Source organism: Hipposideros armiger, unplaced genomic scaffold, assembly GCF_001890085.2.
Source record: "Hipposideros armiger isolate ML-2016 unplaced genomic scaffold, ASM189008v1 scaffold_365, whole genome shotgun sequence".
Classification (NCBI taxonomy): Eukaryota; Metazoa; Chordata; class Mammalia; order Chiroptera; family Hipposideridae; genus Hipposideros; species Hipposideros armiger.
Genome location: NW_017731715.1, coordinates 867038 through 881304, shown reverse-complemented (window position 1 = coordinate 881304; position 14267 = coordinate 867038). Strand labels below are relative to the sequence as shown.

The 14267-nt window shown below is 40.3% G+C and overlaps 1 protein-coding gene across 1 annotated transcript in view; it reads right to left on the bottom strand.

Moving 5' to 3' along the window:
* The window catches only part of SLC25A13 (solute carrier family 25 member 13), a 177478-nt gene that overhangs the window by 3888 nt on the left and 159323 nt on the right, over positions 1-14267 (bottom strand). Inside the window, exon 15 of the mRNA XM_019662069.1 lies at positions 7602-7740. Coding sequence (XP_019517614.1) covers positions 7602-7740 — 139 coding nt within the window. The remainder of the gene's footprint in view (positions 1-7601; positions 7741-14267) is intronic.

Here is a 14267-nt window from a genome sequence, read left to right as displayed (position 1 = left end):
AGGGTCCTCAGGAGGGAGGGGACGGGCAGTCTATGTGATGCTTCAGTGATGGACAAATGGTGAGACCTTGGGACCACACACTACCTATGAGACAGGAACAATCTGGGGTGCTCTCCAGCCAATAAAAAATTGTCACTCTTTAAGGGGGCCCAGCAACTAAAGAGTAGAAAAAGCAAGCATAACCGGCAAAATACAACTTCAGGAGGGTTATCCTTAATTTTCATAAATATCCCATTAATATTCATAAAATCTGTGCTTCTGTGTATAGGTTGAATGCTAATATCTATTCATTTTGGATCAAGGTTCAGAGTTTTATCTAAATTATCTATTTGATGTATCAGCTTTTATAGAAGTAAAGATTCTCATTTAGCATGAGAAAATACTGTGTTCTTGTCATAGTTTTAAGTTCAGGTTTTATAAAACAATGTTATGTTGATACTATATAGAGGTTGATGACAATCTACCTTCTTAGTGAATTTTATCTTTTATAAGTTTAAAATATGCCTCTGTGCTTCTGAATGCTATTTTTAACCCCCAATTCCACTTAGTCTGACATTAATATTGCTAAACTTGCTTATTGTTGTTTGCCTGGCACGTATTTTCAATCCATTCTCTTTCAATTTTTCTGTTACTGTTTTCTCAAACTTCACGTGACTAGATTTCCTTTCACGACTCGTCTAAAAGTGTCTCTTTTGTACTAAGGGCATTGAATCCATTCAGTTGTGGCTGTTATTGTGATTATTTCTGCTATCCTCTATTATGGTTTTTTTTCTCTGTTTCTAGTTGTTTCCCTTTTGATCTCCACCCTTTCCTTACTCATTTATTTAAATATTCTATGCATTTATTACATAAGTGTAATATTTACAATGTGTACCATTAACATTTACATCCCTCACCAGCAAGGTGAGGACTTCAACACACTTCTACTTTTGTCTTTCCTTTCCTTTATCTGCCTCCCAATGACGTTCTTGTAAAAAAATACATATGTGCCAAAGTTAGCAGTTTTATATCTACTCTCAGGTTTAACTTTATTTGCTCTGTTTCATAGATCCCACATTTCCCTTTTTTTTATTTCCTATCCCTCTTTCTTAAATTCGCTTTTCATTTTGTCTCAGAGAGGTCTGAGGGGTAACCTTTGAGTCCTGGCCCGGGAGAAAGAAAGTAACTTGAGTTTGGCCCTCCCTCCCGAATGCTAGCATGCTTCGGGATGTAATCCGCTCCCCTTGGCACTTTGAAGGTATCCAGTACTGCAGATGAGAAGTAACCTTCTATTACTAATTGTGTGCTGTCTCCCGTCCCTCATTACTTCTCCCTAGGGAATGCCTATTAAATGAATGTTAGACCTCCTGGATCAATCCAACATGTCTCTTAAACTTTTTTATTTGTCATCTCTGTATTTTTGCTCCATATTCTAGAGTGCTGTTGGTTTTTTTGGTTTTTTTCCCCCCCAGGACTTTATTTTCCAGATGCCTAGTTTGGTCTTTGATCACATCCATTCTATCATTCAAACCATCTATGGATTTTTAATTTTGGCAATCCTGTTATTAGTTTTCAAGAAAGCTTCTTTACTGATTGTTCCTTTAAAATCTGAGGACCCTAATTATAGTTCTTAAAAGTTCTTCTCTGTTCCCTGAATTGCCTGCTTTCTCTGTAATTCTGTTTACTTACCTTATTGCTCCGTCTTGTCTTGTCTGAGGACCTCTGGCTGTCTATTGGTATTCAAGTTCAAAGGATAGGCTGATTAGGGCTGTGCTTCGACCATACCCTAGGTCAGTGTCACCCACAGGCTTCTCTCCCGAATGAGTGGGCTGTCTGCGGGGTTTGTGACATGGGTGAGGCCAGTAAACTGAATACAAGAGACTACGTTAGCTGGCGGGCTGAGATCTCCAAATCTGAAATATGGAATTGCTTCATTCTGGAAGTAGAAGGAATTATTTTATACCCATCTTGGGAAAAGCAGCTATTCGTTTTTTTTTTTCTGCGTCTGTGGTGAAGGTCTGCAATTATCTTAAGTCTTGCTCTTTCTTTCAGTTCCTTACAACTGCCCTCTCCTGGTAAGTAGTCCCTTCCTTTGGAATGCAGCTCTGGGCTTTTAGGCTGGAGTCAAGTGTTGCCTGAACTCCCTATAAAAAGGAGAAGACAGTGGACCAAGCCCGACCTTTCTGCAGTAAAAGCAATTCTTTAACTCTTGTAATGATTTACCCTAAAACCTCCATCCCTCCCCACCTCTAGGAATGCTATTGTTCACTCAGAGGTTAAAAATTCTCTGGTTCTGCTCTTACATTAATAAAAGTAGTTTTTCCTGCCAGTGTTGCGGGCTGTGGCATCCTTTAGTCCAGTTTGAGTCAATAGGAATATGGTTCTGTTTCCTGCTTTTCTGGGGGCTGGCACTGACATTTTCTAGTGCCAATAAGGAGTTTTTAAAAATGTATTTTCTGACATTTTAAGGTAGTTGGGAGGCGAGGAGAGATGGCGAATGTGCTCAGTCCATTACCTTAATCCAACCTCTCCATTACATCATGTTTGTAAGGATCTGCTTCTAAATGATCTTAAGCTTTATGGCGACATAATTAACGAATCTGTGCCAACAGTACTCTTCTATCTTAATTCTTGGAATACATCTATGAAAGCGTCACGATCAGTCACACACATAATACTTCCATGTTTGTGTTATGAACAACTTTTAAAGATATTCCTGAATCACAACTTAGTCTAAGCTAATTATTTGAAAGACAAGACCGTAGTCACTACAGAATGACCTGTTAATCATTCTGACAATTAAGATCATCTGGCATGAGAGATCGTTCTATTATCTATAAGGAGTATGAGATACCCTTTATTTGATATTATCTATAAGCCATATTGAAATGCCCTACATTAATTAAAAAGCAACATGTTAATCAGAGGGAATTAGAATTTGGTTTCTTAATTTCAGGCTCCTTCCTTCAAACCTCACCTTCTAACATAATGAGGTATTTTGCATCATGAACATAAATTCAAATAGCAGTTAGTCTTACTCTACCCTGTGAATTACTGAGGTAGATATTCCCAGTATTTAAAGATATTCCCAATTTATGAATAGGTATATAAATCTTTAAAAACAGTATTTTCTAGGTTTTGAGATAGCAACAACCAACTGTTAAAAAGTTGCATATTACTAAAGCAATCTATCTCGAAATCAAATTTTTGGAAAAAGATAGTACTTACTGAATAACTGAAATTACTATCAAAACATAGAGAGCATAATCATATTCATTTAATCCCAGACCCATCTTATTTATAATAGGATTGTTCAACAAAACATATTCTGTGTATTTTGTGTAAGAGATCAATTTAAATATAAAATATACAATTATATTTTATATAAAATCTGTTTTATATAAAATATGAAAATATATACTTAGTGGTTAAGTACTAGTCATCATAGCTTGAGATAAGCTTTTCTCCTTTCTCTCTTTTTTTTTTTTTGATGGCTTAGGTGCATTTTATTGGTTTGCTTTCAGAATTTTCCCCTTTCTCTTAATGGAAACCAAGATCACTTTGGCCTTGGGATATACCTCCTTGGATCCTGTACATACTCCACCTGTGTGTCCTCTCCATAGGAAATACTTTTGCTGGCACTGTTATCACCAGACAAATGGGGGGCCTGACCTATCTTCCACCCACCAGCCCATACGGGTGTGCATTTTTGTGCTTGCTTCCCTGCGTGGTGCTGCAGCACTTGGCACGCTTCTGGACAAAGTTTCCTTGCCCTTCTCCACACTGAGATCAGCAGTCTGGCCCAGCATGCCAGCGAGGTTCTGCAGTTGGCAGCTGATCGCCCTGCTTCCGGCCGTGACATCAGTTCACTGCTTACCATTAATATAGATTTTTATGTCCATCTTTAACAAAATACATTACTAATCTTTCTCATTAATTCTGATACATTTTAGGCATTTTCATTTGGATTTTCAGGTAAGCAATATTTGTAAATAATCATAGTTTCATTTCTTCTTTTCTCATATTTTTTGCCTCTTACTTTTTCTTATTTTACCACTCTGACAGGAACCTCCAAAATAAGGCTGAAAAACAAGGATGATAGAGACATTCTTGTTTTATCCCTAATGGTAATGAGAATAGTAGTTATGGCATTTGCCATGGGCTTCTGATACCTGTTATTAAATTAAGAAGGTAGTTTAGTTCTCATTGCATAGTTTATACAGATTTGTGGAATCTACAAGAGTGTTAAACTTTGCAGCTGATCTGCTCTTTGAAGAAAAAACGAATACGACAAAGCGTCTTATATTTTCCTTGCCATGGAAGTGGAACAACAGGCGGAAGATGGACAATAAATGAAAGTAAACGTTCCATAGTAAGTGTGACAGCCAGCTACCCAAATGACCCTCAATGATCTTCACCTTCTGGTATTCACAGTTCTGCCTCTGTCTCATCTCATCGCCTGTTAACACAGTGCTAATCACTATAACCAATAGGACAGTATGAAAACGTAGGCGTGTGACCTCCAAGGCTAGGTCATAAAAGACATGGAAGCTTCTGCTTTGCGTTCTCTCTCTCCCCTCCAACCCCCCCTTCTTTTTCACCTCCCTCCCCATCTCCCTTCCCTCTCTCTTCTCCTCTCTTTCCTTGATCTTGCTCTGGGAGAAGCCAGCTGCCATGTCATGAGGACATCCAAGGTGACCTAAGAAGAAGTCACATGGCCCGGAACTGAGGCCTCCTGCCAATGGCCAGGTGATTGAACCATCTTGAAAATGAATCCTCCAACTCGTCAAGTCTTCTAGAGCCCTCCCTGGCTGACATCTTGACTGCAACCTCATGACAGACCTGGAGCCAGAGGCACCCTGATAAGCTGCTCCCCACCCACAGACACTTTGAAATAATAAATGTTTGCTATGTTATGCTGTAAGTTTTGGGGTAATTTGTTAATGCATCAATAAATAACAAATATAGAAGGTATCTGGAAACCAATTCTAAAGACAACAGGATGGCCATAGGGCTAAAAAACCAGCAGCATGGGGGATGTGAAGTAGTGAAAACTTTCAAGAATAATGTGGCAATGTCTTAAAAACAATCTTTCTTTCTTTCTCTCTTTCTCTTTCTCTCTTTCTCTTTCTTTATTTTACCAGCAAACTCACTTAAGAGAATGTTTCCCCAAAATAGGGGAAAAGCCTTTAAGCACAAAGGTATTTTTTACACCATGTATTTAAATTTTTTTGAAAAAATTTTGTTATCTAAGATTGAAAATTAGTTAAGTATTCAGCAATTAAAAGCTATGTTTGCAAAATTTTAAATGACATATAATAAAATTAATATTATCATCAAACATTTAAAAATACTTATTAAGTGCCAGGTACTTTCTTGGATCTTTATATCTATTAATTCACTTAATCCCCATAATAATCTTGTGAGATTAAGACTATTCTTATCCATATATATATATATATATATATATATATATATATATATATATGAAGAAAGCAGCAGAGAAGGATTAAATAACTTGCACAGGTCACACAGTTCTAAGTGAACAAACTAGAATTTGAAGCTGGGTAGTCTGACCCTACAGCCCATGCCATGAACCATTTTGCTCTGATGGCTAACAATGCTTCAGATATGATATTAAGTGAAAACCACATATGTATAGTGTGATTGCAACTCTGTTAAAAACCATCAAGGGGGAGAAAATTAGCAAAAATGTTAAAAAGGGTAAAATATCTTAGAGTCGTAGAATAATGGATAATATTTCCTATTTACCCTTTCTGGTACTTTCCAAATATTTTATGATGAGCAATATTATTTTCATAGTAATAAAAAAAAAAAGAGGGGTGACCTGTTAGTTCAGTTGGTTAGAGCCTGATGCTAATAACACCAAGGTTGCTGGTTTGATCCCCACATGGGCCACTGTGAATTGTGCCCTCCTTAAAAAAAAAAAGGAAGAAAATAAACCTTAACAGAAAAAAAAACCTACTCATAATTTCTATAACTCTGGTGGTAAGGATTACTACCCAGAAATCACATCTGAGTAGCTATCTTCTCTGACGGAAGAGTAAAAGGCAATTAATTTTGTAGTGTGAACACAGCAAAGGTTGGATCTGAACTCTAATACTTACCTTCTGATTTCATCATTGATTTTTGGAGTGATTTACACAGACAGGTTCTTTTGGATTCAATGAACTACTGGCTAACATTTATTAAATATTTACTGCATGCTAGTCCCTAAGTCCTTCACACGGGTGCTCTCACTAAGCCTCACAGCCACACTCTAGTCAGGACAGTTACCATCTCCATTTATAGCCAAGGAAACCAAGACTTAGGGGAGGTTATGTGACTTGGCCAAAGTCACACACTACTAAGAGGTATGTTGGTTCTCCCCATTGGGTCCTACCTTATTTCAAGTAAGTAATTTGAAACAAATTGTATTCTAACCTTTTGGTTCAAAAAATATTTATCATTTACACATATGTAAATGACATATAAAAGACACAGTGAGTCAACAGCTAAATTGGAATTAACACTGAGAATTTGATATTCTAGTCTTGAAATCATGATTTCCTGATACAGGGAGAGTCGTCTCATTGCCACTCATACAAGCAGAGTTCCTGAGCAGCCAGGAAGGTACAGTCCTGCCTCCTATGCCAACATTGCTGCTTTGAGAGAAAAAGAATTAATTAAGAATGAAAGAGAAGCTACCTTGGTTCATTCCTCCAGGGGCCCCCAGGCTACAGGCAGGCCGTGGGGCCCACAAAACAGCACCAACTTCTCAAAGCAGGGAGTTGTTCTCAGGAGACTTAAGCCACATATCTGATGAGAACAACCCCTGTATCAACTGTTTGGACCCAGGCATCCCCTGACTGCCTTAGGGTTTGTTAACTCATTAAATGTTTGTCACCACCTGGAGAGCTAATCCAGATTGTTCCGGCCTTTAGGATCTCTGGATAAGGAGGAGCATCAAAGAACAAACTGATTCCTGCTGTGGCTATAATCAAATTTCCTCTAGGGATTTACATTGGGGTGTAGAAGCCAAGGTCCACATCTATTTTTTTTTTTCTGTTGATATTTTCACTGTTAACACTGAAAAAAAGATAATTTCTCTCTCGGATTCAATTAACACACACACCCAGTGCCTATAACCTCACATAGCTGGTAGGAATCAGGTATCTAATAAGGACCAAGTTATTTTTGGTTGTTCTACATTTCTTTTCTCTAAATGATAATAATTATCGCTTCAATTCTGGACAAGCTTTTATACACTATTTTGCTTAGAAATACCACGAAGGCACAAGCATTAAACATTTTTAATACTTCTGACTTAACAGTTCTCATTCTTATTCTATGAAGTTAAACTATGGATTGATATGGAACTTGAATTGGAATCCAACAATACCCCAAAATGCACCAATTTTTAATGACACTTTTCTGGAGTTAAGAAATTAAATGAATAGTCTAATCTGCCAGAAGTAAGGTTAATTTCTTTCCCTTTCTTTTCAGTAGCCCTTCAAAGCAATCTATAGCCATCTCATATGTGCCGTCAGAACTGGAAGCAAAAACTCATGCAGTGGCAAGGGGGTGGGGGGTGGTAACAGAGCTCTGTGAGGGGCACTCACCAGCTATGGCGCCAGCTAAGAGCAGGCTTCCGGGGCTAACCTGCCCGTCTTCATTTGCAAAGGAAGCCTTCACATGAGCATAGCAGGGAAAGTAGATGGCCGAGAAAGGAATGTCCCGCAGAAAGCATGCTTTGGCACCCTGTCCGTTTGAAAAGGAAGAAAAACCACATGAAACACATATCCCATTGAGAAGATCAAACTTCTTTGGAACTTACCTCAGAACAAAATATTCCTGGAGAAGACGACTGAATTGTACTCACAAGTTACAAGGGGAAGGGAAAAAAACAAAATCACCCAAATTCTGCAAGTAATAAATCTGAATTTTCTTTTTAAAACCAAAACTAATTTTATTGTGTGGGGTCAGGAAGAGGGGGGTAGTTCTCATTTATTCTAATGGTAAGATTTCAATTAAAATGTTTTTGGAACTCTGTATGTGACATCCTTTTAAATCCGTACTGATGGCAGGTCACTGGCATTTCAAGGAGGATCTGTTCTCCCAAGATGGGACACCACCACCAAGGTGCCTCTCTGTTTACACACTAGGAAGTAGGCAAATTACATAGGTGGCGGGGGAAGGGACTTGTTTTTGAATTGTTTGAGACTGATGAAAGTGTTGGACTCTTTCCCAGAAAAAAGTTACACATACGTAAAAAATTATGTACATTTTCTAGGGGTTCATGGATCCCCAAATTTATTCACTTACTTACCCCTACGGCCCAGGATTTAGGGAACATGGATAAATGCCTGTTCTAAAGGCTTAAAATATTTACAATAATTCCTACACATTTAAAAGATGTGTGTAGAACAATTAACAACTAAAGTCTTCATCAAGTAATTTTTGCTGCCAAAATGATGCCATGGGGAGGCCTTGAGAATTGATGCGTGCCCAAAAAGATGCTGAAACTGTTCATTATCTAATGAAAACCACAAGATATGTATTGTGTTTTAGGGAGGTTAGTCCTAAAGGAAAGTCACCGCTTTTCGACAACGATTTAATACCATTTCTTTTACAGATCTCTAATGCCTAAAAATTTCCACCAAATTCAGAGATTCATCAGAGAACACAATGAATCCATCCAGATTCAACAGCTGTAGCCACACCCAGTGACATTTATTGAGGTCCGGTGAGGTTGGAGCTTGGGTTTTTTTTGACGGATGCTAGGCTCCAATCTGTCAAACTTCCTTAACACTACACAGCAGTTACTGTACGTAACCTTTGCTTTTCTGACACCCTCTTTACACTCCTGGCTCAAACTGAGCTTGTGGGTAACAAAAGCCTGCATACTTTTTCACAGGAACTGCTATTAGCCTAGGTCTCTTGTAACTTAATTTGTTGCCTTAAAGAAATAACATAAGGAGGACTTTATGTTTAATCCTATTAAACTTCTTCCTAGTTTGGCCCATCCCTCCAACCAGAATGAAAGCTTGGAATCTGGATGCTGTCATGTTGCCTGTTTCTCAGTCAGCTCATCCAGGGATGTGTTCAGATGCCTCTGTCCACTGTGAGTACAGATATTTCAAGAGAAGATGAGGGCCGGCCGGATGGCGCAGTTGGTTAGAGCGTGAGCTCTGAGCAACAGGGTCACTGATTCGATTCCCACATGGGGCACTGAGCTGCGCCCGAGCTGTGCTGCCAATGGATGGCTGGATGGCTCAGCTGTACAAGGTTGCCGGTTCGACTCCCACATGGGATGGCGGGCTGTGCCTCCCTGCAACTAGATTGAAAGCGACGACTGGTTTTGGAGCTGAGCTTACGCCCTCCACAACTAAGATTGAAGGACAACAACTTGATTTAAAGCTGATGGGTCCTGGAAAAACACAATGTTCTCCTTCCCCAATAAAATCTTGGAAAAAAAAAGAGAGAGAAGACAAGAGCCACATCATGTACTTCCAACCAGCCCAAACTTCTGTATCTTATCGACCCCCAAACTGTTAAATGCTTGACTGAGAAGAGGAACCACAAAAGCCACCGCACCCAAGTTCCTCATTTTATATTCGAGCAAATGGATGCCCAGGAGAGTTACTCGATTAACTGCATGCTTATTAAGGGCCATGCTGTTGGCTTTCTCGGGTCCAGAGGCAGGTCCAAAACTCAGGATTCTCCAGTTCTTTCTCTTTCCCTCAGTTTTTCAAGGGGGGAAAAGTACAGTATAACACCAGTGTCCATGTGAGGCATCTAATCTTTTCCTTATGATTGTTTTTTAAAAAGCTATAATGAAGGTAGTTACTTTGTAACGGTAACACTATCTCCCATTTGTTTCTCTACTTTTACTTCCTTTTCCTTATTTTGCTTCCAAACCTTCCTCTAAGTTCTGCCAGCCATTTGCCCACCTACAGACTCTGTCCAGGCGATTATCCATATTAGATGCCAAGTAACCAACTCAAATTAAGATCTAAATCTTCATGTCTGGCTCCTCAACTATAGCAAAAAACACTGCCACGTTACCGACTGTCCAAATGAATCACTCTGGAGTAACTTTTAAGGCTGATTTCATTCCTCCTCTCACACACCTTGCTTTTTACTAAATCCATTTTTTACTTTTAACCTCATTGCCCCCACCTTCACCTATGTAAGCCCAACTTCAGTCTGTATGCTCTGCTCATTTTTGTGCTGATAATATGTTCCCCTTTAAAATGCTTTCTCCCCCTGATTATAAAACATTAAGTGCTTATCCTACACAATACAGAAAAGTCCTGAAAATTTAAATTGCTCTTGATGTTCACCAGTCAGGGATAACCGCTACAACTACTGTGTTTGTTCTGGAGTGCTTCCTTCAGCGGTAAGATGAACAACCATCCCATCGTTGGGATCATGCTACTGTGGTTTTAATTTTGCCTTTTCTTCTCCTAAAATTCATGGTGTACGGTTGTTGTTTTTTTTGGGGGGGTGGGGTGGGCAGTATGGTCTAACATCTTCATTCCTCAGCCATATCGCCTAAATGTCCTTTCTATTTGTTATTTCGAAAACTGTTCTGCCACCTCTGGTCTTCCCTGTTCTGTAGACTAGGCCCAGTGTTCTCACCATCTCACAGCTTGGTAATGGCTTCACGTTCCCATTTCCCTCCCCTTGGTCAGCTTGATTCCTCTCAGTAAAGCTACTCAATGCCCCCCATTCATCTGATCAATCAAGGCACACCTATCACTCTGCATCTTCTTTGATGATTGCTAAGCTGGGAACATCAACCTCTTAAATACCACCTCTTCATTCATTTAAACCCAAATGCCACTCTTTCCACTGAGGGTCCTTTAATTAGAAGATAAGCAGGGAGTGGATTCCACATGGCTCCGCCTTGTCTGCACTTTCTCAATGCGGTCCTCGGTTTTCTCCAGGCTCTCATATCTGCCTATGTCCGTGTTGCCGATTTCAGACTGTAAGCCACCAGGGGCCAGGATCTACTGTCTGATTTACTTTAGAGAACACTTCGCAAAATCTCAGGCTGTCAGCTGGTGCTTAAGGCTTGTTGCTGGTGACAGTGATTTGGCTTTGCCCATTCACACAGAAAAAACCACAACTCAAAAGAGAAATGAGAGGCTTTGGGATACGCTGTCAGGTTTCTGCAAGGAAAACTAACCCATTTCTTGGAAAACTATACTAGAAACCAAAACCAAGCTTTTTGTTTTTCAAACAAAGATATACATATAATTTGCTGGGGATACAACAGAGCTTAGGAGGAAGTAGTGGATAATTTTGTACTAGAATGTTAACATTAAAAAGAGAGAGAGAAAGACAGTGATTAGCCTCTCTTAAGCTATGTGGCTTCCATAGGATCAGAAGGCCATGAGAAGATGTGATTTGAAATTAGAAACATCCTTGTGACACAAGGAGAGGAAGGCCATGTGAAGAAGCAGTTGGGTTTTCCCAAGGAGGAACTCTCTCCCCGATCCCGTGTCAGCGTGAGAACAAGTGCCCAGTGAGGGGTGCATGTGATGTGCTTTAAGAGATGTTTGAAAACAGCTCCAGATGACTGGGAAGAAAAACGCCTTAATCAAAACGCAAAAGAACAAACAAAACAAGAGAACAAGTTTAAGGAAAAGGTGGAGCTGCACTCTGAAACATTAAAGGAAAATGGATAGGAATATGTCGTATTCTTCCTACCATGGGTCAGGCAGTGTATAATAAAAATCAAATTTATGCATACGAGAGCAAATGTTAAGACATGTAAGGAGTCTTAGGTTGCTGATTATATGAGAAAAAGGGAGCAAAGGAAAAGTCAAGGCCAAAAGATAACATGAGGAACAGCCACCATCTCTGCTCCACAGAGGCCAGCAAGCTGAAACATTTAAAAACTCAAATTTCCACCGATCCAGGTATGAAGAACCTCTGGTGCAAACCTCCTCTCTATCTCTGCGTAGCTGCGTGATGAGCACTAGGAGGAATCAAGCTCTGAATCTTCCTTGTCAAACATACCAACCATAGGCTGCCTTCTTCCAGGGTTGGGGGGAGGGAGCAGGGGTTTAGGAATAAATGAGGTAATAACTGTGAGAGTCCGGTGTATAGTGTAAAGATGTAAGTCACGGTAGGGACGAGGTAGAGGTCCACGACTCCCTGCCTCTTTCGGTGCCGGCATTCTCCCACAGCCCAGCACCTGCACAGTCATCTATCTCCGTGTAGCAAATCACTCTCTTGAGTCACGAGGTGCTTCAAGCCTCTCTCACACCCCAGGCATCAAAGCCCCATTTCCAAGGAAAGCTAACTTTGCAGAAGGTTGGAGCAAAAGGCACAGACTTATTAAATTTCCCTGGCCTCCTTTCCTCACCACTTCCTTCAGGTCTAAGGCACAAAGGCAGGTGCCAATTTGTAAGGCAGCCCCAGGCAATGCCTGACCTGTTGCTCCCGCACAATGAAAAGGGAAGCAGGATGTGAAAAAGGCTTTTAAAGTTCCAACAGTGAGAACGTTTCTCTCCCAGATTCCTTGATAAATCCTTCACTTTGGGGTGAACACCCATTCTCCAGTCCTACATCAAAACATAAACCTGTTTGGCTTGAATTCTGCTGGCCTCATGCACAATTTTTACTAGGTGATCAGCCGTTCTGAACAGGCAACTTTATAATAAAGGGAAACATTCCATGCTGCCCAAGAGCCTGCGTCAGCAACACCAAAATAATTACTTTGGCCATTAAAAAATTAATAAATTACAAAATGTGTGCCACTTAAAATAAATCTTTGAAAACGTTCTCGTCCCGTAACAAAATCCCCACATTTTCCTGCCTTAAGTCTTTCTCGCTGGTTCTCAGGCAGCCCAGTCTCCGCCACTCTCTGGTTAGCCCTGACTTTCCTTGGTACACAGTAAAATCACTTGGGGGAAATTCATAAATGCAAAATGCAATCATCTAATCTCTCACTATTCATTAAAGTACTCTTTCTCCAAAGAGGGGAAATTACTGGTGTTTTTTTTTCCTTTTTAATAAAAGGCCCAGTAATAACAGACAGGAACAATAAAAGGCATCTCAGGGGAGACCTATATATAAATAAACCAGAATCCAAACTGAGATCTAGTTTAATTATCGACTCTGGCTCCATTCCAATTCTGTATCGTTCTGAAGTCTCTCCATCGTCATTCTATTTAAGGTCTAGGAAAGCTTCTTTAAGGGTAGGCCTCACTTAACTTCAAGGTAATACTCCACAATCGACACAAGCCAATTAGACAGGATGGGGGACGCTGGCCACAGTATCACCATGGCAAAGGAATTATTTATTTTGATCCTCATGCTTTTTTGGATGTGGACACTGTGTTGAAAGCCGAAGGGAGCTTTCATCAATTTATAAGTTGCTGGACTCATCCACTCGGCTTTATTCTGGCAACTCTGTCGGGCACGAAACTGTCAAAAGATATAACACAACAGGATTGGTATCACACACACACACAAACAGCTATCTCCAAAGTCTTTTTTGTTTTCTTTTAAAGTTCTTCATCTCAGTTGGTACCACACCTGCCCAATCAATTTGAGGGGAAACAAACAAACAACAACAACAACAAAAAACACCAGTCCTGAGGGATGGTTGCTGATAAAGAAGTCAGGGCCAGGGCAGGTCTTTTCACATGCTAATTCCTGCTTATTCTAGCTGTACCTGCAAATACAGCTCTAAACAGGCGATTTCTAATACAGGGGAAGGTAATTACACTCACAAAGGCACCTCTGTGTCAGGGCCGGGCCCCAGGAGCCAGCAGGTCTGGGAGACGGAGGCTTAACAGAGACTCCTGCAGTGAATGCACATTGTCTCGCATGGGGGAAAATGCCAGACTGGGGGACCCTGCAGCCTTCAAGACAACAGTGGTGCACCTTGTCTGAGAATGTTATTTAATGCTTCTGGCACCTGTAGTCAGAGCCACCCCTCTTTTCCTAACTTACAGGTTTAGAATTTATTTGGCATGTATAATTGTATATTTTGATCCTGGAGCTACAAACAATGGGCAGCATGTCATGTCTTGATTCTTTAGCATTCCTCTTGGTTTCTCCCAAGCAAGTTAACCCTTGTCTACACAGCCTGGCAGCCCCTCTCCTGCCCAGCCAAGGGACAGTTAGGGCCACGTGGCTGGGAAATAAACAGAGTGAGTTTCAGTGTCTAGCTGAGAAATAGCACTGGTGCCAAGACCTGTTTGTTACGTGACTGTGTCATTGGTGTTAAAAACAAACCAGCCAACAACTGGAGGCTCGAGACCAGT